This window comes from Oryzias latipes, chromosome 23 (genome assembly GCF_053564925.1).
Source record: "Oryzias latipes strain Hd-rR chromosome 23, Olatipes_Hd-rR_3.1".
NCBI lineage: Eukaryota > Metazoa > Chordata > Actinopteri > Beloniformes > Adrianichthyidae > Oryzias > Oryzias latipes.
The window spans coordinates 11,851,375-11,876,207 of record NC_136259.1 but is presented as its reverse complement, the minus strand read 5'-3'; the positions used below and the strand labels follow the sequence as shown (position 1 = coordinate 11,876,207).

The following is a 24,833-nucleotide window of genomic DNA, read 5'->3' as shown; positions in this document are numbered from 1 at the left end:
ATGATGAAACACACCTTAACTATTTGTTAATCTATTACCTTTAAAATATATCAAAAATGACATGTTTGTGTCACATGCTTGTTGAAATACAGTAAAAGAAACCGAACATTTGAACATGAACACATGCATTGAAGAACAAAAATCAAGAACTTATCCTTTAAAATAGATATGCTATTTAATATGACATTTAACATGAAAGAAAGTTATAAAATAATGTTTCCCAGAAAATGCACTCCATCATGTTTCAAACCCCCCCCCCCCCATTTTCACTAGAAACAAGTCCAACGGCAATTCCCCACCCTACAATAACCATCAGGCTGTCTCCAGCCGAACACTCCCCCCTCTAGGATGCACTAAATGAACAGAGGATCCCCTCGTGGTCACTAAAGTAAATTTGACTGACCACGGCCTTGACAGTGAATTTGGAAGTTTTAACATAGACATGATCTATGATGGTTTCCCCCCTCTCTGTTGTGGGAGAAGTGACATGCTGCCTGAAGCCTCTGTCCGTCATCAGATTAAAAATGGAAGAGGACTTCAGGATGTCTTCATTAAAATCTCCCATCACTACTACTGATTCACTTTGAGTTTCTAACCAAAGTACTAAATCCTGTAGGTGGGACCTAAACAGCACTACAGGATAGGAGGGGGGCCGATACACTACAGCTAACACTAAATTTAGAGCCAGACTCCTGTAAACAACACACTCCAAATTAAGGTCTGGCTTGTCCAGAATTTGGTAGTCTCCTCCGTCCGTACAGTAGATCCCAACGCCACCATGTTGCTGGCTCTTCAGGCCAACTAATGCTGGGTTGGTTCCACTGTAGGAAAGCCCTCTCGGACGGCTGTGGAAACTGAAGCCGTCCATTTGGACAGCTTCTAAGGCAGAGCTAGGGGTCAGCCATGTCTCTGTCACAGCAATGCAGTTAGGCTGCAGCTGCTGTGTACAGTGGGCCAGATAGGAGACATGTCTGCACAATCCCTGAACATTCAGCAGAAAAACTCTGAAAGAAGACGGGTCACATCTTCTTTCATCACTCAGGAGGGGGGGCATCTTCTCCAGAGCAGCCTTCGCATGTTTATTGCAGTAAATCGCCTTTTCCTTAAAATCCCGAATAATTAACCCCTCTATGGTCCTGACCCGACTCACAGCAACATACACCTGTCCAGCAGCAAAGATCTTGTTAAAGGAGACCACAGCCTTGTCCACAGTCAGGCCTTGTACCTTGTGGACGGTACAAGCCCATGCCAGCTTGAGTGGGAACTGTCTCCTCATCCCCCCCTTTTGGCTCACCCGCTCTTCCTCGGGCTCTATAGCAGTGGAACCAGGCAAGTCAGCTTTGGCACACGTTCTCCGAGCTATTTTACCAATTTCCTCATCATCAAATTTCACATAAACATGTTTTGGAAAACCCCCCTCTGTGTATGATTCAATGTGGGTGACTATGCCGCATGCCCCATTTACCAATCCATCTGTGATGTCTAAATTTTTGCATAGCATCACTCGAGCGTTGACTCCCAATAACAGCCTCTCTTCCAAACAGCTGTTCTTCACTTTTTTGTGATGCCCACTCATCAGTTGCAGTTTACCCGTCTCTTTACTCGGGATAAAGTCTTCTGCAACAATTTCCCAATAATTTTCACATGTTATTTTGAGCTGCTCCAAGTTGTGTTGAAACACTTGGGCATTGGTGGGGAAAATGTGCAAAGCCTTGCTGTCCTCGCCCGTTTCACACTGCTTCAGCATTTGCACGTCACTGGGCAACAATTTGGTGTCTTTTGTACGCATCCTAAGCCTGTTTAACATCTGTGCAAATGCTTGGTCTTTCTGTCGGACGATCTCTGTCAGTTCAACCACTTTGAAGCACATGGACCACAAATTTAGCTCAGATTTTTCTGCATAAAGTGGTTTCCCTTTAACGGGAGGCAACTGATAGAAATCTCCAACAGCGATAATTGACACTTTTCCAAATGGGGAAAAGTCACCTGTTTGTTTAATTTGTCGCAGTCTGCCGTGGATGTAGGTCAATAGTCTGTGGTCCACCATGGAAATCTCATCAATGATCAAAATCTGCAAATCGTGGTACTTAACGCGCATAGAATTAAGTTTCTCCTCGCCCAGAGGAGAGTACGGCAGACGGATTTCTGTACCGATTCCAAATGTAGTGTGAATGGTTGCTGCCTTCAGACTGTAGGCAGCAATCCCTGTGGGGGCGGTCAGCAGAACCGACACGGCGTCCGGCTGGAGACACAGAGGTGACAGCAACCTCGTAGCCTCGTACTGGATCGCTCTGATCAGGTGGCTCTTTCCAGTCCCTGCACCGCCTGTAACAAACATGTGCAGAGGATCTGGGTTCTGACCTGAGACCTTCTGTAAACACCACTCTCTGACATGTAGGAAGGTGGAGAGCTGCAGCTCATTCAGAGAGCTGATGAGCAACAGCCCCTACTCCCTACTGAGACCGGGACTCTTCTCCAGTCGAGCAGCTTCTCCACGGAGGACATCCAGATCTGGAATGTCCTCCTGATGTTCACCCTCTGTCCCTCTCTCTACCAGCTGCTCTCGCTGCTCCATCTCACTCTCCCGCTGCTCCAACTGGGCCCCGGGGACCAAGATGTCCCATGCAGCCTCCAAAAACTCTGCATCCGACAGCTCGGCCTGGGCCAGCTCCAACGCATCAGCCTCACGCTCGAACTTCTCCCGGTTCCGATCAACAACACTTTCAACAGTGTGTTCACCGCTACGAAGACGCACTGTACCATTCTTCCTCATAGAATTTGTAATCCTGCGGTTTCAGGTCGTCGTCCGTGCGATACGGGAGGAATAATTGGAGAATACTCAAATGAAACCGCTCCGGATTTTTGTGCTCGGAGAAGCGCGCATAACGGACAACTGCAGGTTTGGTGCGTGTGCGTTTTACGACCACACCACAATTATTTTGCAGCTCTATCGCATTTTTAGAGCTTTCGTTTTTTGACAATAGCCGATATTCGGACGCGAAAGTAGCGATGCACAGGTCGTCAAATTCCTGATCGTGTGGCCTATTTTTGTACCGGTCCACGATGTTTAGCGTCCACTGGGACCCGGACTCATCTTGCTGCTGCAGAACAGCAAGCGGTTTGCTCATCCTAATGATGTTGTCCCCGGTTGGAATGAACACAACTTTTCTGGTACATTCTTTTAGGTGCATATTAGCCAATCTATACACTGCTTCTTGAGCCGACACATGCCGATTATGTAAATATACGGTGCCTAATTTCTTCAGTGTCTCTTTTGCACTGGTGTTTCCCTTTTCCGCTTCTTTTTGGGTGTTTCGCAACAACAGGCCAATTTCACGCTCTTCTTTTGAAATGTACGAGATGATGTACACGACGCAAGCGAACGCATCAACGATGTACTGAATGTCCATGTTTGCATTCCAACATTTTAACAGGGACTTGTTGTAGGGGTTGATCCAGATTTCATTTTTGTTTCTTTTTAGGACGACCTGGCTTCTCCGATGGCAGGCCCTGAACAGTTTCTCGTATATTTCCTGGTCAATTTGGAAATACTCAAAGATCTGCTCCAGGGTTTCGAATTCTGATTTGTCGTCATTAATAACGCGGTTAATTTCGGTCAAAAAGTCAAATGCCTCCGCAGCAATCTGCTTCTTCATGTCAATCTTCCAGCAGATGCATTCTAATTTGGATACTTCGCCGGCTTTAACGTTCGGGTCGGTACATTTGGGGCATTTCACAATCTTTTCATCTTCGATAACAAATGTGCGGCCGGATGCTGTTTTTGGAAAGTTGAAGCGACATTTGGTCCCGCCTTTCTTACAGGACTTTGTGTGGTTCCTAGAGTGCTGCTGGACAGCCAAAACAATTTCCCTCAACACTTCGTCATCCCGAGGAATCTCGCAGGTGACATATCTATCTATGAACGCTGCGACCTCCTCTTCCGACTCTTTCCCTATCCGTGGAGCCCCCTCAATCCAAAACAAAACGTGCACGTGAGGGGACCCACGCTGCTGGAACTCAATCCTATAAAAGAAATCCACAATTTTCCCTATAGGATTAGCCGGAGACATCAGGACCACCCTCAGGAAACAGTGCCAGCGGAAGTCAAACATGCGTGCCGCTGTGACGCTGTTCCTGCGCAACAGTTCACATCTTTCAGCCCAATCCAACTGGTCAGCTGTCTGGGTTCTCCCCTCCTGTCTTAACACAGTGTCGAGGAGATTTTTCCAACGCATGTCGGCTGCAGAGAACGAACAGAACCACGTTGGAATACCCAGCTGACGAACACAGGCCAACAGGTCCTTCTGCGTTGCCTGCCAGAATGCCGGAGTGCCTCGAATAGGCCGGAGAAAACAAAAGCCCTGATCTGCTTCCAGCAGCTTCTTCAGGGTTTTCTCAGAATGTGCATCGGCACTTACACCTTCAGATGCACTTCCTGATTTTTCTTTTCTGAGAGCCACAGATACACTAGAAACAACCTTCTCCACCTCCGACATGTACTGTGCAAAAAAGATGTACTCGACGTTCTGTGCAAACCTACCGTCAGCATGGAGGATCCTATTGTTGCAGTAACGCGAGAGAGTCAATTTGAACTTTCTGTTTTCATGGTAAACGTTTTTACCATCGGGAAAGATGACAGGAAAACATTTAGCTTCATTTTCTCGATTAGTCAATAGTCGGACCGGATTGTTTCCTTCCGCCGGGGCCAAATTCAAAATGTCTTCAAAATATTGGTCCAGGACTTCTTGGCCAATGTCCACTGGGAAGAGAGCAGAATCTTGGAACATGCAGTGATTCTGTCTGTCATGGAGGAGCTCATCTTCTCCATCATCGGCCTCATCCTCTTTTTCATCTTTTTTGAACGCCTGATTTTCTGGTTCGTTGCGATTTTCTTCTTCCAGTTCTTCTTTACAAAAGTCATTGAGCCAAGCTTCATTAAAGTCTATGTCTTTGTAATATTTATTGCTGCGTTTCAAATATTGCAAGGCTCGCCTAATGTGCATGGTATCCACAAACTGATACTCATAATGACCTTTGTAAGTCAGTTTACGCTTTAATTTGACGCCCAACAGAGACCCTTCCATGTCTGACCGAGGCAGCACATTGGTCGTTTGCACCAAGTTGGCAGGAACACACGTGATTGGGCCGTGAACACCATTCTGCCCACCTTTAGGCAGAGCAAGCATCTTCATGAAAGGTATATGCAGTGCAATCAGATGCTGCTCCAAACTATTCAAACAAGCCAACTCAGGTGGGACAGGACAAACCTCCAGGTTATTACCGACCCACTCAGGCGGGGTCAGACCTCTTTTTAACTTTGAGTCGCAGCAGTGGCAAATCCACAGAGCGCTCCTCGCCGTCCCTAAAAACAAACACGGGCTCTCACAGTCCATGTTGCAGCGGTGCAGGTAGTCCTCGCTAATGCACGCATCTGCAATCTCTGCCATCTTCGCAGATTTGCTGTACGTCTCCCTGACACACAGCAAAACCTGGTGATGAAACAGAAGTCTGTTGCACACACAGCAAACAAACTCTGGACCTTTTTCCACCTTTTTTAGGAAGTCCTGCATGACTTCCTGGAAACTCTGCATCTTATTTTTTAACAACTGCCTCTTGACTTTAACGTTACTTTTGACACTTTCTCTAAACACAGGATTTTCTCTATAACGCTTTTTGTTTGTAGATTTTACCTTATTTCTGTGGGACTTGTCTCTTCTGTACTTGTCTTTGCTCAGCGAGATCAATGTGTTCCTATGTTTAGTGTCTTTTCTATATTTTTCTTTGCTCAGCGCAATCAATGTGTTCCTATGTTTAGTGTCTTTTCTATATTTTTCTTTGCTCAGCGCGATCAATGTGTTCCTATGTTTAGTGTCTTTTCTATATTTTTCTTTGCTCAGCGCAACCAATGTGTTCCTGTATACAGCATCTTTCCTGTATTTCTTTATGCCAAGATTAATCTTCATCTTTCTTAATGTTTCATCATCTTGATATTTTGTTTCTTTTAGTTTTAATTTTCTCCATTTCATCTGCGTAATTTGTTTTTGCTCTCAATTTTTCCATTTCTCTAAAATCATCATTTTCCATGTATCTTAGTTTATGTCTTCTCCTATTTATTGATTTTACTTTTTGCCTGTAACCTGCATCTAGTAAATACTTCTTTTGGATAGTGTGCTTCAACCTCTCCCTCTTATTTTCTCTGCAAATTTTTCCTTTATAATTTTTGGCCATTTGCAGCCTCTTTTGATCTAAAACATATTTGGAGTAAAGCTTTCCACATCCACTCTGGTCATCAATTGTTAAATTAGTAATTTTGTTTATCGAATAATTGTCACCTTTTTCATTTGAACGCATGTAGTACGTTTTTGGTTGTTTGTTGGCAGAGGGACAACAACCAGCACAGCGGTCCTGTTGTGGATCTTTAACACACACAACAGTCTCAAAATGTGTTCCACCACAATTTTCAATATAAATAGCCCTTTCCGATATTTGTCGACCGCTGCTCTGGTGCCGAAGCCACCTGCCATCAAACAATACATAAACATTTACTCCTAATAAATCGGCTGTGGCTTGAATTTCTACGTCGGTTGCCCAAACACTAACAAACCGCATCCTAGATTTGGTTATGTACTCAGCCACAGAAGAGTACTCACGCCCAATTACCCAGCTGTACAGATCGGGGTTCGTTTCCAATTGTTTAACAACAGCTAACCAAATTTTTCTGTGGCTGTTTTGGGATCCGCTCACAGCCTGAGAGATGGCCCTAAAGTAACAATTTCCATCTCCTATGATTCTTTCGTTGGTGCAGGGGGGCCCCAACAAACCAATGGGAGGAGCAGGTGGGGCATTAAAATTTTGGAACTCAATATTTAACATTGAGCACAGAGCCTGGCAGACATGCTGATTTAAAGGGTTAAAATAGAAAATTTCCTGCTCAGGCTCACTAAAAATTACTTCCTGTTCCTCCACAGCAACATCATCTAATTTGACTTTCTTCAGGTTTTCGATTGAAGGGTCTGCAATATCAATTTGTGAATCAATTTTTCGTTTTGTTGCTGTCTTTTTAGGTTCTACAGTTTCATTTATCGAAGTGTCATGGAAGAGGCTCTCTTTGCAGAGGTTCAGGGAGTTACTTTCTGCAGGACTTCCTAAGAAAGGGCCAAATGTATTGGAAGCAGAAAAAACAACACCAACCATTTCAAACTCTGTGAGGACAATGCCCTCGACTGACCTCTGCAGGTAGTTGTGAACTTTACCCACAGAGTCAAAAAACAGAACTACGCTGGTTCCATCAGGGACCTTCATCCCTTCAGGACTGCGAGAATGGGAGTCTACAATAGCCCAGCGTCCATTCTCAGCAATGACGGCACACGTGTTCTCACACAGTGTCAGCAGACACGTGTTGTACTGTGCTGTCATCCTAGCCAACCCCTCCTTCAGGGGAACCAACACACCCACATCAACAAACTCACCTGAATCTATCCTAGCATCCCCACTAACAACTTCCCCAAAATCACAGGACAGTTCAACCCCATCTACCACTACTTGACCTGGAAGATCAGTCACTCTCAGAAAACCTGCAGAGTCAGTGATTTTGTTCTGTCTCTGCAGGTCCGAGTAAACCTGATCTCCAGCAAGCAGCACAGAATCTAACTCACAAGTGTCCCACTGAAAAACACCTTTAACAGTGTGCTTGGCAGCAGCCACCAAAGAGATGGCCATGCACTGCCGCCCACTGTTGCTCCCAAACAGCTCACTGCCCTGGTGAAACGATCCTCTGATGCTGGGGAACTTTAACGTACCAGCAGCAGGAACAGGACCAGGCTCCTGGACCTCAGAGGTTACCACCTCATCATCCGAGGAGCCAAACGTTACACCAACCTCCATGTCAACTGAACTGCAGTCTGACACAGCCTCAACATTACAACTGGCAGGAGCAGGAACCACTTCACTCAAGTTTTCAGAGGAACCAAACAAGATTACAGGGTCTGAACTTGGCTGAACCACACAGCAGATGCAGGAAGGAGAACAGCTCTTACCTTTGCTGCTCTTCTTACCTCCTGCAGCAGGCTGTCCACGCTGCTGCTGGTCCTTTAGAAAAAAGGAGAAAAGAAAGACATTATTTTAAAAGGATACAAGGCTTAGGAAGCATTTTGATCATACTTGCCCAAGAATCATGTCTGCTACTAAAGGAGCACACAAACCAACATGTCAAGGTTAAAATGACTAAATAAATAAAAACATCACTCCTAAAGAAAATAGAGCCTTTTTCTTTTAGTCTCTCACCTGGTCCACAGGCCGCTCCACCGTCACGTCCTTGGTAGGAGACCTAGGTGTCACCCCCACACGGTCCTGCATACAAACATGAAATGTATTTAATGTCACACTTTTTCCATAAACTTAGGTGCTGCAGCATTCTGACTAAATGAAACTACAAAGTGATTATACCTGGGCCGGCACCCTCTCCTTCCTGGCACGCCTGGCAGGTGAAGGCCGGGGTTTCACCTCCACGTGCTCGGGGACCTCCGCCTTAGTAAAAAACAAAACACAAAAATACACACCATTAAATATCTCACTTTATAAATCTGTTTTGACCTCTACAACACATAACACTGAAATGTGTCCACTTCTTACCTGGGGCCTGGGGGCAGCCCTCTGGGATGCAGCCACAGCCCTCCGGCGACGTCTAGCACGAGACGTCTGAGGAATAATGACAAACACCAGAAAAAAGGGTATTTAGGAGCAGTTTTAAAGCTATTCTGAACTCTGAGCATCAAGAAAAAACAGTTACCTTGTTCCCAGCAGGAACAGGCGCAGCAGCTCCAGCACAGTCCAGATCTGACGGGTAAAATTTGTCCATCAGATCCAGAATAGCAGGGCTGAAGCGCACGGGCGACACCGGGAGAGGAGCGGCCTGTGGAATAGAAAACATAGAAATGTTATCATGTGTACACAACACACACACTGCAGTTTTATTTTTCCTGCAACTCACCTGCTCCAATCCTCGCCCGTGCCAGGATGCCAGAGGAGAGCGGTCTGCACCTGAAGGACTGGCTTTCTGTAGAGAGTGAGAAAGAAAGAGAAAACTATTTAGACACTCGAACTAGCCTCTTCCATGGACCACAGACCTGCTCTGCACACGCCACTTCTGGTCTGGCTTTCAGGAAGTTGGATTCACCTTGAACACATGGACAAGTTTAAAACAGGAAAAATCATTTCATTTGTATGAAATGAGCTGACGCTTACCTTTGCCTTCCCTACCTTGCAAGCCCACTCAAAAGGGTTGGTTGGAGGAGGGGACACAGGGTGCTCCCTCACAACCACCTTAGGAGTGACTCGCCGCACGGCAGGCCGGGGCGACGCAGGAGGAGGCGCCTGGACCTCTGGCTCCACCAGCTGCAGAGCAGAGTAGTTCCACAGCAGGGAAGCCAGAAGGACCATCCCTCCATCGTCACTCAGGTGGACCTGAGAGACACAAAAAAACAAGAAAACCCCACGAGATTTGATTTGAGACTTATTGTACTGAGAAAAGCTGTCTGCATCAAAAACAACCAGAACCATCAACCTACCCCATCGCGGGCCCACAGCTCCAAGCGGTCCAAGCTGAAGTGCTCAGCAACAGACAGGTACTTAATGCCTGCACAGGAATGAAAGTTAGTGAACTGTTCCCCCAGACAATCATCTACATGACAACCAACAAGGACATGATGTTATACCCATCTGCGCCGCCACTCGGTTGAAGTCCTGGCGGAGGAACGTCTGCAGGTCTGGGGCCACAGTCAGGCGAGGCGGGAAGTCCAGGACGAAGAGCTGGTAAAACATTCCCACAAACACACAAACCAGCTTCAGTAATTACACTTTCTGCTGCTGCATCCCCCTCTGCTTCTCTTCAACGTGCAACGATTAAAACACACTTACCTTGGACCACTTGGACTGGAGCAGAGCCAGGAGCCGCCTGAAGTCCACAGCTGCCTCGGGGAGCGTCCGGCTGGCCGTCAGGTTGTTGCTGGGGGCGAGAAGACACACAAGATCGGGGGTACGTGGAATGTTTGCGTGCCTTACCTCTTTGTACAGCTCGGCTGCACTGGCGCCAGGGGTGGACATGAACCCGAAGGTCATGCCCCCACCCCCAGGCATCCGGACGATCCCGTCCACCAGGGCGCGAAGGTGGGAGTCTCCTACCACCAGGACGAACTGGAACACATGCAGTTGTTGTCATAGCCATAACTTACACTGGCTAACAGTCAGTCACAGGTACTTTACCTTCTCCCCGGGAGACTCTGGCGGCACAAGGCACTTGTGGCTCTTCCCGGTGGCAGAAGACACTGGCCATCTTCGCACGGGGTGCCTAAACCCAGTGCCGGAGCCTGGGAAACACAACACGTTAGGGTGTGTTCTCTTTTTAGCCAACAGCACATACACATGCATCAATTCATAAAAGATTAGGGAGCAGAATAAAACTGATGCAATAATGGAGTGAGAGAAAAACATCTCAGTTACTTACGTGAACTCGGAGCACTCGGGCTTGGATGGCCAGTCGGTCCCAGGTCCATGGGCGCGAAGTTCCTGGCACGGGCTCTGCGGTGGTCCTTGCCCCGTGGCATCTACCCAAAGATCATAAACACACAAAAACACACAAAAAACACTTTTAGCACAACCAGTACTTTTATAATATAAGATCATTTTGTCCAATATACATTAAAACTAATTTTCCTTGACAATATAAATAATAGCAGTACGTTTAAAAAGCATTGTATGTTTCTTTCAGAATAAACTTTAGAAAAATATTTACAGCAAGCAAAAATAGTTGCCACTGTTGATGAGCAGTAATCTTTTATTCAGTATTTCTATTAATCTATTCCAAAACACAGAATGAAATAGTGTGCTATACATCTTTTTTGTTATAAAAAACAGATCTTAAAGAAAATATAACTTTTTGCTGACCACTGCAGCAGCAGAAGCAGGACATGCTAAAATTCACATGGACAGTCAGCCCAGAAATAAGATAAATCTGGCCAAGCAGCAGGAAATGGCCAAAACGACAATAAAAAAATAAAAACAAAAATCAGCCAGGTGCATTAACAGGCCTCTTTCATGTCAGGAAAACTGATTTAGTGCAGCAACCAGCATGTTCAAAATGTTTGCAGCAGAAAAACCCGTCTGACTTCTGACTGCAGCTGCAAGTTACATTTATTACAATTAAGATTTTTATCTGAACTGTCATTTCATTTTTAAAAAAAAGTTGAAATACTAGAAAGCATATTTTTTCCAGAGGTTTTTTACCCTTTGGTGAAAAGCACACCTGTTTTTAATAAGATACCCTTTGAAAAGTAACATTACTAGTTCAAAATGGCTTCTTCTGCTACATATATGAAGTCTATTTTGGTGAGCCATCAGTTCTTTATTCATTACTTCTATTAATATTTTCCAAAACACTTCTACAGAGTGAAATAAATGTGCTTTAAATCTTTTTTTGTTTTAACAAACAGATCTTAAAGAAAATCTAACTTTTTACCAATCTTTTCCTCCAGAGGATACAAAGATCACAAACAGGCCTTTAATTTCGCATCAAGCCAGCAGATAAACTTTACAGTTTCAGGAGATCCTCAGCCATAAATCCACAGATCTGACTAAATTCAACTTCATCATATGGCTGAGGTTACACAATCTCACAAACTTGCATCAAAACAACATGCAGCTCCATGAGTGATCAGTACTTTCATTAAGAAACCAGCTGCACCAGCAAGCCCAAACCATCCATAGGTAAATTCACACTAAAAATCACAGCATTCAAATTAAATCTACCAAATAGAATCAATCACAACATCCAGGAGTCAACAGTAACAGTCACTGCGAAGACAGTAACTAATACATAATAGCATCTACCTACATGCAAATGTAACCCAATGTGTGTCACATTTCAGGTAAAATGAACAAAACAAACAAAATAAAAATCCTAGCAGGTTCTATTTGTAATGATCTTACAAATCCATGTGAACTTGGAACCTTTTAAACACAAAATAAATACCCCAATCTGATAATGTCATACGTTTTAATAAACTCTTAATGACTTAACAAAAGAACACTTATTTAATAAATGCTTTACCTCTTTGACAAAATATTTAGAACATAGCTGAATTTTTTCATGTGCAGTTAGATTTTTTTTTAAATGCAACTTTTAATGCATTTTAAGACATTTTTAATTCTAAACTGAATGAAAGCAATACAATCAGCACCGAGTTGAATAACAGTAAAATATATATAAAATCACCAAGCAATAACACAATAAAATTAGACAATGCCACAGCAATAAAGCAGCAAACCGCATGAACAGATGAGTGAACACCGACCGACACCCCCCCCCCCCCCCCACACACACCATTCCGGCAACATCAAACACACCGACTGTCCTCTGAAGTTAAAGCTAAAGCCAAGTCTAAGCTAAGCCTCTAAATAAATTACACAAATGCAACACTCACAACAGCAAAAATATGAAACACGAGCATTTTGCTCTCAATACTTTAACTTTGGGTAATTCCATACTGACAAAGCTAACACAAACTAGCTTGCTTCAGAAAAAACGTCCACTTGATGTTAAGATTATAACTTCAACACGAGGCAAGGTAACTGATAAAAATCACACAAATGCAACACTCATGTTCACAACAGCAGAAAAATAAATCAAGCATTTTACTCTCAAATACTTTCAAGTTTGGGTCTGGACTAACTAGCTAACGCGCTAGCTAGCTAGCTTCAAAATGTCATCCTTTTGAAGTTAAGCTAACTTCAACACGAGGCAAAGTCACCGATAAAATTACACAAATGCAACACTTATCTTCACAACAGCAGAAAAATAAACCAAGCATTTTACTCAAATACTTTTAAATTTGGGTCTTTCAATGTTCTGGCTTGCTAACGCTAGTTAGCTAGCTTAAAACGGCAATGCTTTGAAGTTCGGCTAAACTTCGACACACAGCAAACAAAGTGACTACTAAAATGCAACACTTTTTTACAACAGCAGAAATATAAAGCACAAGCATTTTACTCTCAAATACGTCTGAGATATTTATAAAACGCTTACCTTCTCGACCTAAAAAGTGGGCCGGGGCAACAAAATGGAGTCCTACAAGAGACAGAGTAGAGAAGAAAAAACGGGGGGATGGGTGGAGAATAAAAAACTCTTCGTGGAAATAGATGGAGTTAAATCCTCTTTTGGTCGAAGTAACAGGCAGTAGAGATCCTTCTCTGGCGAAAATCAGCCGATCCTCTGGGTGCAGAAACCAAGGAAAACCTTTTCTCACAGAGCTCTGACAGACACGTCCGATCACTCAGAAGTCCCGTGTGAAAAGGGACGAATTCTCCACCTTTCCAGAAGGTTCTACCAGCTTGGACCAATCACAGACAGCCACACCCCAATTTTTTTACGTGATTGGATAGAAAACGGGCAAAACCATTTGTAGGACTTTTGCAACTACAAAATCATAATACTTTATTATTCACAACGTTTTAAGCACCGACTCAGCATTACTTACTGTTTACAGAAAAAAAGAGTGAATCTGTGAATTACAACAGTGACAATGCTTTTATATAAAATTGTATCAGCATTTATTTAATTCCTTTCAAAATTTGTCTACAGCAGCTTCACAAAATGGCGGCTCCCTGGTGGAATAAAAACGTTTAATATATAATGTATTTTTTATAAATGACTCTTTTGTGACATTTCTAAGCAATACAAACTAATTTGACATAAAATACACCTTTGTGAATGGACAAAATGTGTTTTTTTAAATCATACTTTGTTAGCAGAGAGCAGTTTTTTTTTTATTAGTGATGACTTATGAGCATGTAGCACAACAGTTAAAATGTATTTACATTTTAACTGTATCAATGTCCCCCCCCCACCCCCCCCCTTAAAACCTGATTACTATTTTCAATTTAAATAAAAAAACACCTTTGTATTTAAAAATGATTATAGATTTTTTTTGGTTACATTTGTTCCCCTGAAATTTGGAAGCCTATTTTTAAGTACAAAGCATCTTTATCTCATCAGAAAAAATAAATACCCACCTGTCCACATTCAATGAGGTTTGAACTGCTCCATTTCTCCTTTAAAGACTGATGGTTTTCTTTAATTCTGGCCTAACATGATTTTTTTTAACATGTTCACACACAGAAAGTTGTTTGAATTCTTACAAAAAGTGAAAATTGTCACCACACCAGTATGTAAGCTAGATGAGCTTTTGTGAGTGTTACATGTCAATCATTGTAGGTTATGGGAAGCATTCAAGCATCTTCACTCAGTGAGAAAATGACAAAATACCACGTTGACTTGATTTATTCACATCATAAAGAACACAGGTTTCAGTGACAGATAACTGCTTTGCCATCCAGTCTCTGCTGACGCTCACAGCATCTCCTCATCAGCTCAGTCATCTCCTGCTCCACCTCCTTCTGAAGACCTTTGACCCCCCTCACTTCAGTTAGCTGTTGGAATCTGATCCTGTTCTTCACTTCACCTCTTCTCTTCTGGAGGGGACGGATCATATCAGTGAAGACCTCCTCACTCTCCTCCACCTGCTGTTGAAGTAGCTGTGAGATGAGACAGTGTTATGTTCTTCCACAGAGCAGAGAGAACAGATTGTGATCAGTGCGACAGAACATCCTCATCACCTCATGACTGGAGGAGCAGATGTTCTCCTGCAGGTTCTTGGAGGGTCCCACCAGCTTGTGTTTCTTCAATGCAGCTGCTTTCAAATGAGGCTGAAGGTGTTCCTCCCAGGAAGGAGAAAGGCAGGTCAGACAGGACTTCAGGGCGTGTCGTATTTTCCAGTGCAGACGTCACAGACCACATCTGCTCCGCATCTCTAAGCAGCTTGAAGTTCCTGTGAGCACAGTGGCACATATTATTCAGAAGTTTAAGACCCACGGGACAGTAGCCAACCTCACTGGACGTGGCCGGAAGAGGAACATTGATGACAAACTGAGGAGACGGATAGTTGAACTGTATCCAAAGAACCTAGAACAACCTCCAAAGACATTAAAGGTGAACTCCTAGATCAAAGTACATCAGTGTCAGATCACACCATTCATGGTTGTTTGAGCCAGAGTGGACTTCATGGGAGACGACCAAGGAGGACACCACTGTTGAAAGGAAATTATACAAAAGCCAGACTGGAATTTGCAAAAATGCATGTTAACAAGGCACAAAGCTTCTGGGAATATGTCCTTTGGACAGATGAGACAAAACTGGAGCTTTTTGGTAAGGCACATCAGCTCTATGTTGGTAGACTCAAAAATGAAGAATACAACAGAAAAGAACACTGTCCCTACTGTGAAACACGGAGGAGGCTCAGTTCTGTTATGGGGCTGCTTTGCTGCATCTGACACAGGGTGTCTTGAAGTTGTGAAGCTCAAATGAAATCTCCAGATTATCAAGGCATTCCGGGTAGAAATGTGCTGCATAGTGTCAGAAAGCTTGGTCTCTTGGCCCTATTTCATTCGTTTTTTTTTTTTTTAATTCTGTTAATCAACAACTCAAAAGTAATGGCTGATTGTGATTATTTAACTTTCAAAAATGTTTTATTTATTGTTACTTTTGAACGTTTCAAGTCATTTCAGTGAGCATTGGAGACTTTCTTTAACTGAGGAGTACCAACTATTTTGTCCACCACTCTTGGTACCATCTAGTGGACAAAAAAAATGTACTACACTCAGAGTGAACATAGCGAATTATAATTGTGGATCAAAATAAATTATTTCTATTTTATTCATGAGCGAATAAATATGTAAATCTTTAAATATATCAGTTAATATAAATGTATTTGTAAATACTTGTAAATAAAATTATTAAAATTATTTCTGGAAGATCCTGCTACTTTGTTCTCCTCAGAACAAGGACAGAACTTTAGAAAAGAAAACATCCACAGAGACCTTCATGCAGCAATAAACCACATCAGGTTTCTCACTCCAGGCCACTGAAGAGCAGGGAAGCAGCAGGATCAGAATTTATCTCCCCCCAGCTGCTCAGGAACTTTGCAGAGCACCTCTGTGATGTACTCACATGTACACTATAGTACCAAAAGTATAGTCACCTGCCTTGACTCACATGAACTGAAGTGTCGTCCCACCACTAACCCATCCAGTTCAGACTCTGTGCAGGTCAGTCCAGGTCATCCCACAGACTCTGTCCTCCATGTCTTCATGGACCGTGTTGGAAGAGGAAGGGATGCAGTCCAAAGTGCAGCACCTGGCAGATGAAGATTCTTAGAGACACAAACACACATCATGAAAAACAGAAACCTCCTCCAAATATCATTTCCTATCAATGAACAGAGAACAGCAGAGTGTACCTGTCCTCTGGAGCTGGAACAATGTTTGCTGAGGATGGTGCTGACTGTGGGTCCTGGATGGAGCTGAACGTCTGTGTGTAGCGTCTAGACCAATTGTTCAAATCCTGCATACTCACTCTGGAAACGTCAACTCTGAGAATCCAGCAGCTGCAGGTTCATGATGACTGGAAAAGACAAACACATTTATCAAATACACACATTTCAGGTGTGTCTAAATATTTTTCTGTCACTGAGTCCTGCTAAAAAACACAACAAGGATGTTAGAATTACATTAGGTATTTAAAAGAAGCCCCAAAATGTACTTTGAACCTGAAGTTGGATTTTTTGATTCAGGAAAAATCTTATTTTTACATCCTGTGTTCAATCAGTCTTAGCTTTATATCAGAAAATTAAAGAACAAATGTGACATTTATCAACTTTACAAAGGAAGTTTCTTCAGTCTGAATCTTCTGATCAGTCAGCTCAGACTCAGCCGTGTGTTTGATGAGGAGCTCAGCAGACACATCCAGAGATTTCAGGTCAGGGGAATGTTCAGATAAAGTCTGAACATGTGAGCAGGATCCAGCTTCATGTCCTGACTAGCAGACAGCAAAGAGCTGCCCTGAGACCGTTCACTGCAGTCAAACCAGCATCCTTCACTGTCACTGCCGTCGCACAGTCCCCCCCCTCTGAGAGACCACCAGTCTGTTGGCTTTAACGCTCAGATCTGCAGACGTGGAGCCCCGCCTTCTCCGTTTCAGAGACCCCCACCTGCCCCGATCCACGCGCTACATAGTCAAATTCAAATGAAGTGTATTTCTATAGCACCTTTCATGGAAAACACAGCTCAAGGTGCTGTACATAAAAACAAACAAGAATGCAGAAAAGAACAATCCCTATTCATGCAATAAAATAATGAAATAAGCCCTAAAATACACAAAAACAAACACAATTAAACTCATGTACCTTCATTTTCCTTCAAGTGTGACATCATCATCACGTTTCCTTCTCCTCACCAAGCTGAACTGGAGTCTCTGCAGGATTCCTTGTTGATTCTCCTGCAGCTGTCTCTGCTTCTCAGGACTTTCTGCTGCAGATGAAACATGTTTCATAAACAAAAACGCGTCTCAAACACACATATGAGTGAGATGGAAAAGCCACAGAGTTCTTAGTTGAACAATCAGATAGTTGAGAAATCTATTTTCTAAATCTGGACCCTCCAGAAAAAAAACATCCAACACAACCATCAAAGATCCTCAAATGTCACATTAAAAGAGGAGGATTTCTTTAAGAAAGATCCTGCTCCTTTGTTCTGCTCAGAACATGGACAGAACTTTAGAAAAGAAAACATCCACAGAGACCTTCATGCAGCAATAAACCACATCAGGTTTCTCACTCCAGGCCACTGAAGAGCAGGAAACCCACAGGATCAGAATTTATCTCCCCACAGCTGCTCAGGAACTTTGCAGAGCATCTCTGTGATGTACTCACATGTACACTATAGTGCCAAAGGTATACACTCACCTGCCTTGACTCACATGAACTGAAGTGTCGTCCCACCACTAACCCATCCAGTTCAGACTCTGTGCAGGTCAGTCCAGGTCTTCCCACAGACTCTGTCCTCCATGTCTTCATGGACCGTGTTGGAAGAGGAAGGGATGCAGTCCAAAGTGCAGCACCTGGCAGATGGAGCCCCCCCCTTTGAAGATTCTTAGAGACACAAACACACATCATGAAAAACAGAAACCTCCTCCAAATATCATTTCCTATCAATGAACAGAGAACAGCAGAGTGTACCTGTCCTCTGGAGCTGGAACAATGTTTGCTGAGGATGGTGCTGACTGTGGGTCCTGGATGGAGCTGAACGTCTGTGTGTAGCGTCTAGACCAATTGTTCAAATCCTGCATACTCACTCTGGAAAAGTCCACTCTGAGAATCCAGCAGCTGAAAAAAAGAAAGAAAGCCCCAAAATGTACTTTGAACCTGAAGTTGGATTTTTTTAATCAGGAAAAATCTTATTTTTTATATCCTGTGTTCAATCAGTCTCTTCTGATCAGTCAGCTCAGACTCAGCCATGTGTTTGATGAGGAGCCCAGCAGACACATCCAGAGATTTCAGGTCAGGGAAATATGAGGGAATGTTCAGCTAAAGTCTAAACATGTGAGCAGGATCCAGCTTCATGTCCTGAACCACTGACACATGCTCCTGTAAATCAATTTGCTATAAAAATGACTTCCATTGTCTTTGGAGGACTTAATAGCTGTCATTTAAAGGTAAATGTTGCTCAGCACCCAGAGCCATTGAAGTTACTAGACACAGACACAGTCCACCTGCACTTCCCTGAAGATAGAGCAGAAAGCCCCACATCTATACATCACTACACTCATTTTAAGTCATGTCTAGACAATGTTTGTTCAATTGGAAATTGTGTTTACTGAAGGTGAATCAAGTTAGTTTCTGGTAGCTGGTAATCAACACATAGAAAGAAATATCTGATTCAATTCAGGAACCAAGATCAACGATTCACAGAACAAACCACATTTCTTAGCAGTTAAATGTGTTATGCTGGTGTTTGTCTTTAAACTGGATGTATGAAAATTAAAACAATGCATCTAAAATAATCAATTATCATTTTATAAACAAGAAATACAAACCAACAAATAAGTATATGAATAAAAACCATAACTTTGAAAGAAAGAAATAATATTGAATAATCATGAATGTTGTGCTCTAAAGGTTTTTTGTCAACTTTCTGGTTAATTGGTGTGCACTACTGACCCAGGTCACCCCAAAGTCATGCAGTGCAGACTTTACGCATGGTTGTGTTAAGTGTGTTATGTGCAGGGTTCCTGTGGGCTCCTAAAATGTTTAAAAACATTACATTTAGGAATGTGGACATTATACCTGAAAAAGCCTTCAAAAGTCTGAAAATGTGATGGCTGAGCCTGGAAGTTCTGTGTACTACAGCTCTTGTCAGGAAAAGGGAAAAAGTCATTTAAAAAATAAATCTCAAGAATCTCTCAAACACACATTACATGAAGAAATAATGACAGTGATGTGAGCTGGTCGTGATGACATCATACAACATGGAGGTGGTACCCAGGTTAGACCCCTGGTTGAACTACAAACATGCTGTTGACCACCCAAGTGGATTTTGTTCCTCTTTCACAAGTGATGTGGTTTTGTTGAAGAATTTTCTGATGGGACATTGCAGGATTTCCTTCTCTTTGTCAGAGGTCCTGGGAAACAGGCTGAGACATTGGTCTGAATTTTTTAAAAAGTTCTCAAAAAGTCTTCAATTGAACTAGAAGAAACTTCCAGGAACCCTGATGTAAACTCATTGAACAGATAAAATGCCTGCTCTGTTCTAAAGGGAGTTCTCTTTTTTTATACATCAGGTGATGGAAAGCAGAAGCTGCAGTGATGAAGACGCTGATGGACTCTTCATGCTCCTCCAAGGACCAGCAAGACAGATGTTTGCACATCCTCACAATCACACACACACATACATTCACACTGGCGTTTGTGTTTACAAGGCTTTTTTGTTCATAGTGGTTTCAAATTGTGTCAGTCATGAAAGTAAAAATCTTGTAAATAACTGTGTTGCAGAAATAAAAGTCTCTTAACACTGGAGAAATGAACAGGTGTTTTTCATGTCTGTTTTCACATATTAGCATAAGACCTAAAATAACATTGATTCTTATGAGCTATAGACCAATGTACTGTTATCTGAATGGAAGATTCATGCATTGATCTCTTCACTCAAGTTATGGCCCTTCATTTAAAAAGCTATGACTCAAAGACACATTCTTGTCAAATATGTGAAAACTTTCACTGTTGGACAGTAACACATAATGAAAAATGGGTTCATAAATTCAAACAAACTATTCATACTTTCATACTAAAGAGTTACCACGTTTACCGTCAAAAGAGGCAACAACACAAGAAAAATGTGACCTGCTGAGGATCTTTAACCTAAAAAGTCAAGTTCCTATCCAGCCATCCATATTTTTCACCAGTTTGATCCTTTGTGGGGACACAGAGCTGCAATAGTCTGGCTACTGTTGAGCTAAGGCTACACCCTGGAAATCACTTATATCACATGCTTATGCAATCAGACTTACTAGAAGAGAAGGGGGGGTCAGGGGTATGAAGTGGCTGCTTAGCAAGTGGGGTCTGGTTAATGGTGGGTGGTGAGAGCACTGGTGGTGCCTAAACCAAGGCCAGCAGGGGCGGGTGGGGTGTAGAGGCAGGGAAGGAGGGGGGAGGGGGGGGGGGTAGAAGCAGGGAGCGAGGGCAGGTGGTGCGTAGATGTGGGAAGCGAGGGCAGGTGGGACGTAGAGGCGGGGGTCGGGAGCGGATGGTGTGTAAAGGTGGGCAGCGAGGGAAGGGGCGGGTAGCGCCTGCGGGCCATACAACGCCGCTTGCGGCTTTAATTATTATTGTTTCTAACGGCGTCTTTGAGCTCAAATTTGACCCCCGCCACATACCCGAAAACTCACCAAAATTGGCACACACCTGGGATAAATTGAAAATGAATTTTCGGCAAAGAGAACGTCACCCCCCCGAAGTCGATGACATCACAGCGAGCGTTCCCGTAAAAAAAATGAATGGGCCGAAAATCGCTTATGGGGCCAAAAATTTTTTTTTTGAAATACAGTTACGAAACCAAAACACGTGTGTTGGAGATATCCCAAAGAAGTTATGAAATCATTATGGGATGGCCACCCGACCTACGGCTTGGCGGCCATTTTGTGGCGAACACAGAGAAATGGCGATTTTCGTGTTTTTTGACAATATAGCAAAACGACACTTTTGTTCAAGCGATTTTCACGAAATTTCCTACACATGCCACAAACACGATTCTACAACTACCAAAGAAGTTTTGTTGACCTTTGACCTTGGCAAGGGGCGGCCATCTTGAATTTTCATAAAAAAGCACCTTTAGTAAAGGATACAAACGAAAACTCGTCCTAGGGATTTTTTTCGATCTTTTTGAAACTTCTCGGGCATCAATGGCAAGCTACTGTGGACAAAATGTTGGAATTAGAACTTGTAGAATTTGAAACGCGTGCGCGTGGCGAATTCGCAACCGTCGCCATTTTAGCTAGCTCGCACATATTTTATCGCAATAGCCTGAAACTGAAATATGCGATTCCCTGGCCCACACTGAACAAAACGATGTCCCATACGACAAAATCGATAAAAGAATGCGGCCGTGGTAAACAAAAAACGATCGCAAAAAAAAGTGCTGACTCGGCTAAAAAAAAAATAATTGGATTTTTTTTTTAAGAATCGGCTAGCCAAACCCAGATAAATTTGTCGGGTATATCCAAACAAAGTTTTGAAATCATTACGTGATGGCGACACGACCTACGGTTTGGCGGCCATTTCGTGCCAAAATATGCCATTTCGCGTTTTTCGCGATTTTACACAAAATAGAAAAATGAACTTTTTTTCGAGCGATTTTGACGAAATTTGACTCGCATGTCCATACCATAAGTCTACAATTACCTCTGGAGTTTCGTCGACCTTTGACCTCGGGAAAAGGCGGCCATCTTGAATTTTCTATAAAAAACTCCTTTGCCACTGGATTCAAACGTAAACTTGTCGTTGGAATTTTTATCGATCGTTGCGAAACTTTTTGGCCATCAATGGCAAGCTACTGTTGAAAAAATGTTGGAATTAGAAGTTGTAGATTTTGAACGGCGTGCGCGTGGCGAGCTAGCAAAGTGGCGCACTGTTATAACTCCTATGTTTTTTAATGGACCACTGTGAAATTTGAATGCATGCATTAATGCCTTAAACTGAATACATTGAAAAACACTGGATATGGACATATAAGGAATGTGGGCGTGGCTAGCATGAAACCACTGTTGCTAAGGACGACAAAAAGTTTACTTTTACCGATTTGTCCGAAACTGACGTCAATCTGTTCGTCCTCCAGAGGGGACCAAAACATAAAATGGTTGCTATGGAGATAAAATAAACCAAAAAGCCGCAATTTTGGAAAAAGTGGGTTTTTAATCAACTTATGGCATATAGCTCTCACCAATGGAGAAATATGTTTTTCTTTGTCAGTTGATGATGCTGCTCGCTATGCTAGCAATTTTAGCCACATTAGCATAGCTAGCATAGTTAGCATAATTAGCATTTTAGGTAATGTGTTTTTCCGAGTCTGTTGATGATAATGATCGCTATGCTAGCACTTTTAGCTATGTTAGCATAACTAGCATAGTTAGCATAATTAGCATTTTAGGTAATGTGTTTTTCTGAGTCAGTTAATGATGCTGATCGCTATGCTAGCACTTTTAGCCACATTAGCATAGCTAGCATTGTTAGCATAATTAGCATTTTAGGTAATGTGTTTTTCTGAGTCAGTTGATGATGCTGATCGCTACGCTAGCACTTTTAGCTATGTTAGCATAACTAGCATAGTTAGCATAATTAGCATTTTAGGTAATGTGTTTTTCTGAGTCAGTTGATGATGCTGATCGCTATGCTAGCACTTTTACCCACATTAGCATAGCTAGCATAGTTAGCATAATTAGCATTTTAGGTAATGTATTTTTCTGAGTCCATTGATGATGCTGATCGCAATGCTAGCACTTTAAGCCACATTAGCGTAGCTAGCATAGTTAGTATAATTAGCAATTTAGATAATGTGTTTTTCTGAGTCAGTTGATGATGCTGATCGCAATGTTAGCAATTTTAGCAATGTTAGGATAGCTAGCATAGTTAGCATAAATTAGCATTTTAGGTAATGTGTTTTTCTGAGAGTTGATGATGCTGATCGCAATGCTAGCACTTTTAGGCACATTAGCATAGCTAGCATAGTTAGCATAACTAGCATTTTAGGAAATGTGTTTTTCTGAGTCAGTTGATGATGCTGATCGCAATGTTAGCAATTTTAGCAATGTTAGGATAGCTAGCATAGTTAGCATAAATTAGCATTTTAGGTAATGTGTTTTTCTGAGAGTTGATGATGCTGATCGCAATGCTAGCACTTTTAGCCACATTAGCATAGTTAGCATTGTTAGCATAATTAGCATTTTAGGTAATGTTTTTTTCTGAGTAAGTTGAAGATGCTAATCGCTATGCTAGGACTTTTAGTCACATTGGCATAGTTAGCATAGTTAGCATAGTTAGCATTATTAGCAAATCCAGCCTTGACTAGCTTTTAATTTGTGGGCGGTGAGGGCGGAGAGGGCCGCGGTGTTGCGTAGAATTTGGCGTGGAAGGCGGGTTGCATCTGCGGGCCATACAACGCCGCTTGCGGCTTTAATTATGGCCCGCAGCACTCACAGAGTGCAAGGACCATATTGTAACTGGTACGAGGGTCGAACACTCAAAAAGTCCAAAACGTCAAAAAAAAACGCGTCAAAACGCCAAAAAATGGGGTCAAAAGTCGCCCAAAGCACAAAACGACACGACAATTGTGTAACACAACAAAAATACACACACACACGCACAACACCAACGCAAAAACGTCAAATTTGTAATCGCAAAAATGACGACAATAACACGAAAAAGCCCCAAAAAGCCCTCAAAAGAAGGGTTTAAAGCCAAAAAGACCTGCCCAGCCTATAGTAAAAGACAGGCCGCATTGAAATACATAGGAAATCCTAACCGCAAAAACTTCTATATTGTTTCTGCTTTGTTTCATTTTTATTATTATTATGGCCCGCAGCACTCACAGAGTGCAAGGACCATATTGTAACTGGTACGAGGGTCGAACACTCAAAAAGGTCCAAAACGTCAAAAAAACGCGTCAAAACGCCAAAAAATGGGGTCAAAAGTCGCCCAAAGCACAAAACAACACGACAATTGTGTAACGCAACAAAAATACACACACACACGCACAACACCAACGCAAAAACGTAAAAATTGTAGTCGCAAAAATGACGACAAAAAAACAAAAAAGCCCCAAAAAGCCCTCAAAAGACAGGTTTAAAGCCAAAAAGACATGCCCAGCCTATAGTAAAAGACAGGCCGCATTGAAATACATAGGAAATCCTAACCGCAAAAACTTCTATATTGTTTTTCGAATGTTTATTATTATTATGGCCCGCAGCAGTCATAGACTGCAAGGACCATATTGTAACTGGTACGAGGGTCGAACACTCAAAAAGTCCAAAACGTCAAAAAAACGCGTCAAAACGCCAAAAAATGGGGTCAAAAGTCGCCCAAAGCACAAAACGACACGACAATTGTGTAACGCAACAAAAATACACACACACACGCACAACACCAACGCAAAAACGCCAAAATTGTAGTCGCAAAAATGACGACAAAAACACAAAAAAGCCCCAAAAAGCCCTCAAAGAACGGGTTTAAAGCCAAAAAGACATGCCCAGCCTATAGTAAAAGACAGGCCGCATTGAAATACATAGGCCACCTGACTGCAAAAACTTCTATATTGTTTTTGCTTCGTTTCATTATTATTTTTCTTCTACTTTCTTTCTTCCACTTTGAGCTCGAATTTGACCCCCGCCACATACCCGAAAA

The 24,833-nt window shown here is 42.6% G+C and overlaps 1 protein-coding gene and 1 long non-coding RNA gene across 4 annotated transcripts; both read right to left on the bottom strand.

Moving 5' to 3' along the window:
- Positions 1–5,961: 5,961 nt before the first annotated feature.
- Positions 5,962–13,350, bottom strand: LOC144989285 (uncharacterized). The gene is made up of 13 exons (XM_078941470.1): positions 13,079–13,350; positions 10,502–10,601; positions 10,261–10,364; positions 9,916–10,191; positions 9,714–9,807; positions 9,567–9,634; positions 9,244–9,462; positions 8,990–9,055; positions 8,789–8,911; positions 8,632–8,697; positions 8,446–8,526; positions 8,284–8,349; positions 5,962–8,088 (listed from the first exon to the last, which is right to left on the bottom strand). Exons 2-13 carry the CDS (start codon positions 10,599–10,601, stop codon positions 5,980–5,982), a joined length of 3,372 nt encoding a protein of 1,123 aa, XP_078797596.1. The 5' UTR covers positions 13,079–13,350; the 3' UTR covers positions 5,962–5,979.
- Positions 13,351–14,316: 966 nt separating this feature from the next.
- Positions 14,317–18,367, bottom strand: LOC144989395 (uncharacterized). Of its 3 annotated transcripts, none has more exons than XR_013653539.1 (7): positions 18,123–18,367; positions 17,850–18,035; positions 17,292–17,415; positions 16,347–16,510; positions 16,089–16,243; positions 14,668–14,879; positions 14,317–14,586 (listed from the first exon to the last, which is right to left on the bottom strand). It is a non-coding gene; the product is annotated as an uncharacterized LOC144989395 (long non-coding RNA). The 3 variants fall into 3 exon arrangements; XR_013653537.1 differs by having other exon boundaries at positions 16,089–16,259; positions 18,123–18,357; XR_013653538.1 differs by lacking the exons at positions 17,292–17,415; positions 17,850–18,035; positions 18,123–18,367 and adding an exon at positions 16,769–16,927 and having other exon boundaries at positions 16,089–16,259.
- Positions 18,368–24,833: the final 6,466 nt, after the last annotated feature.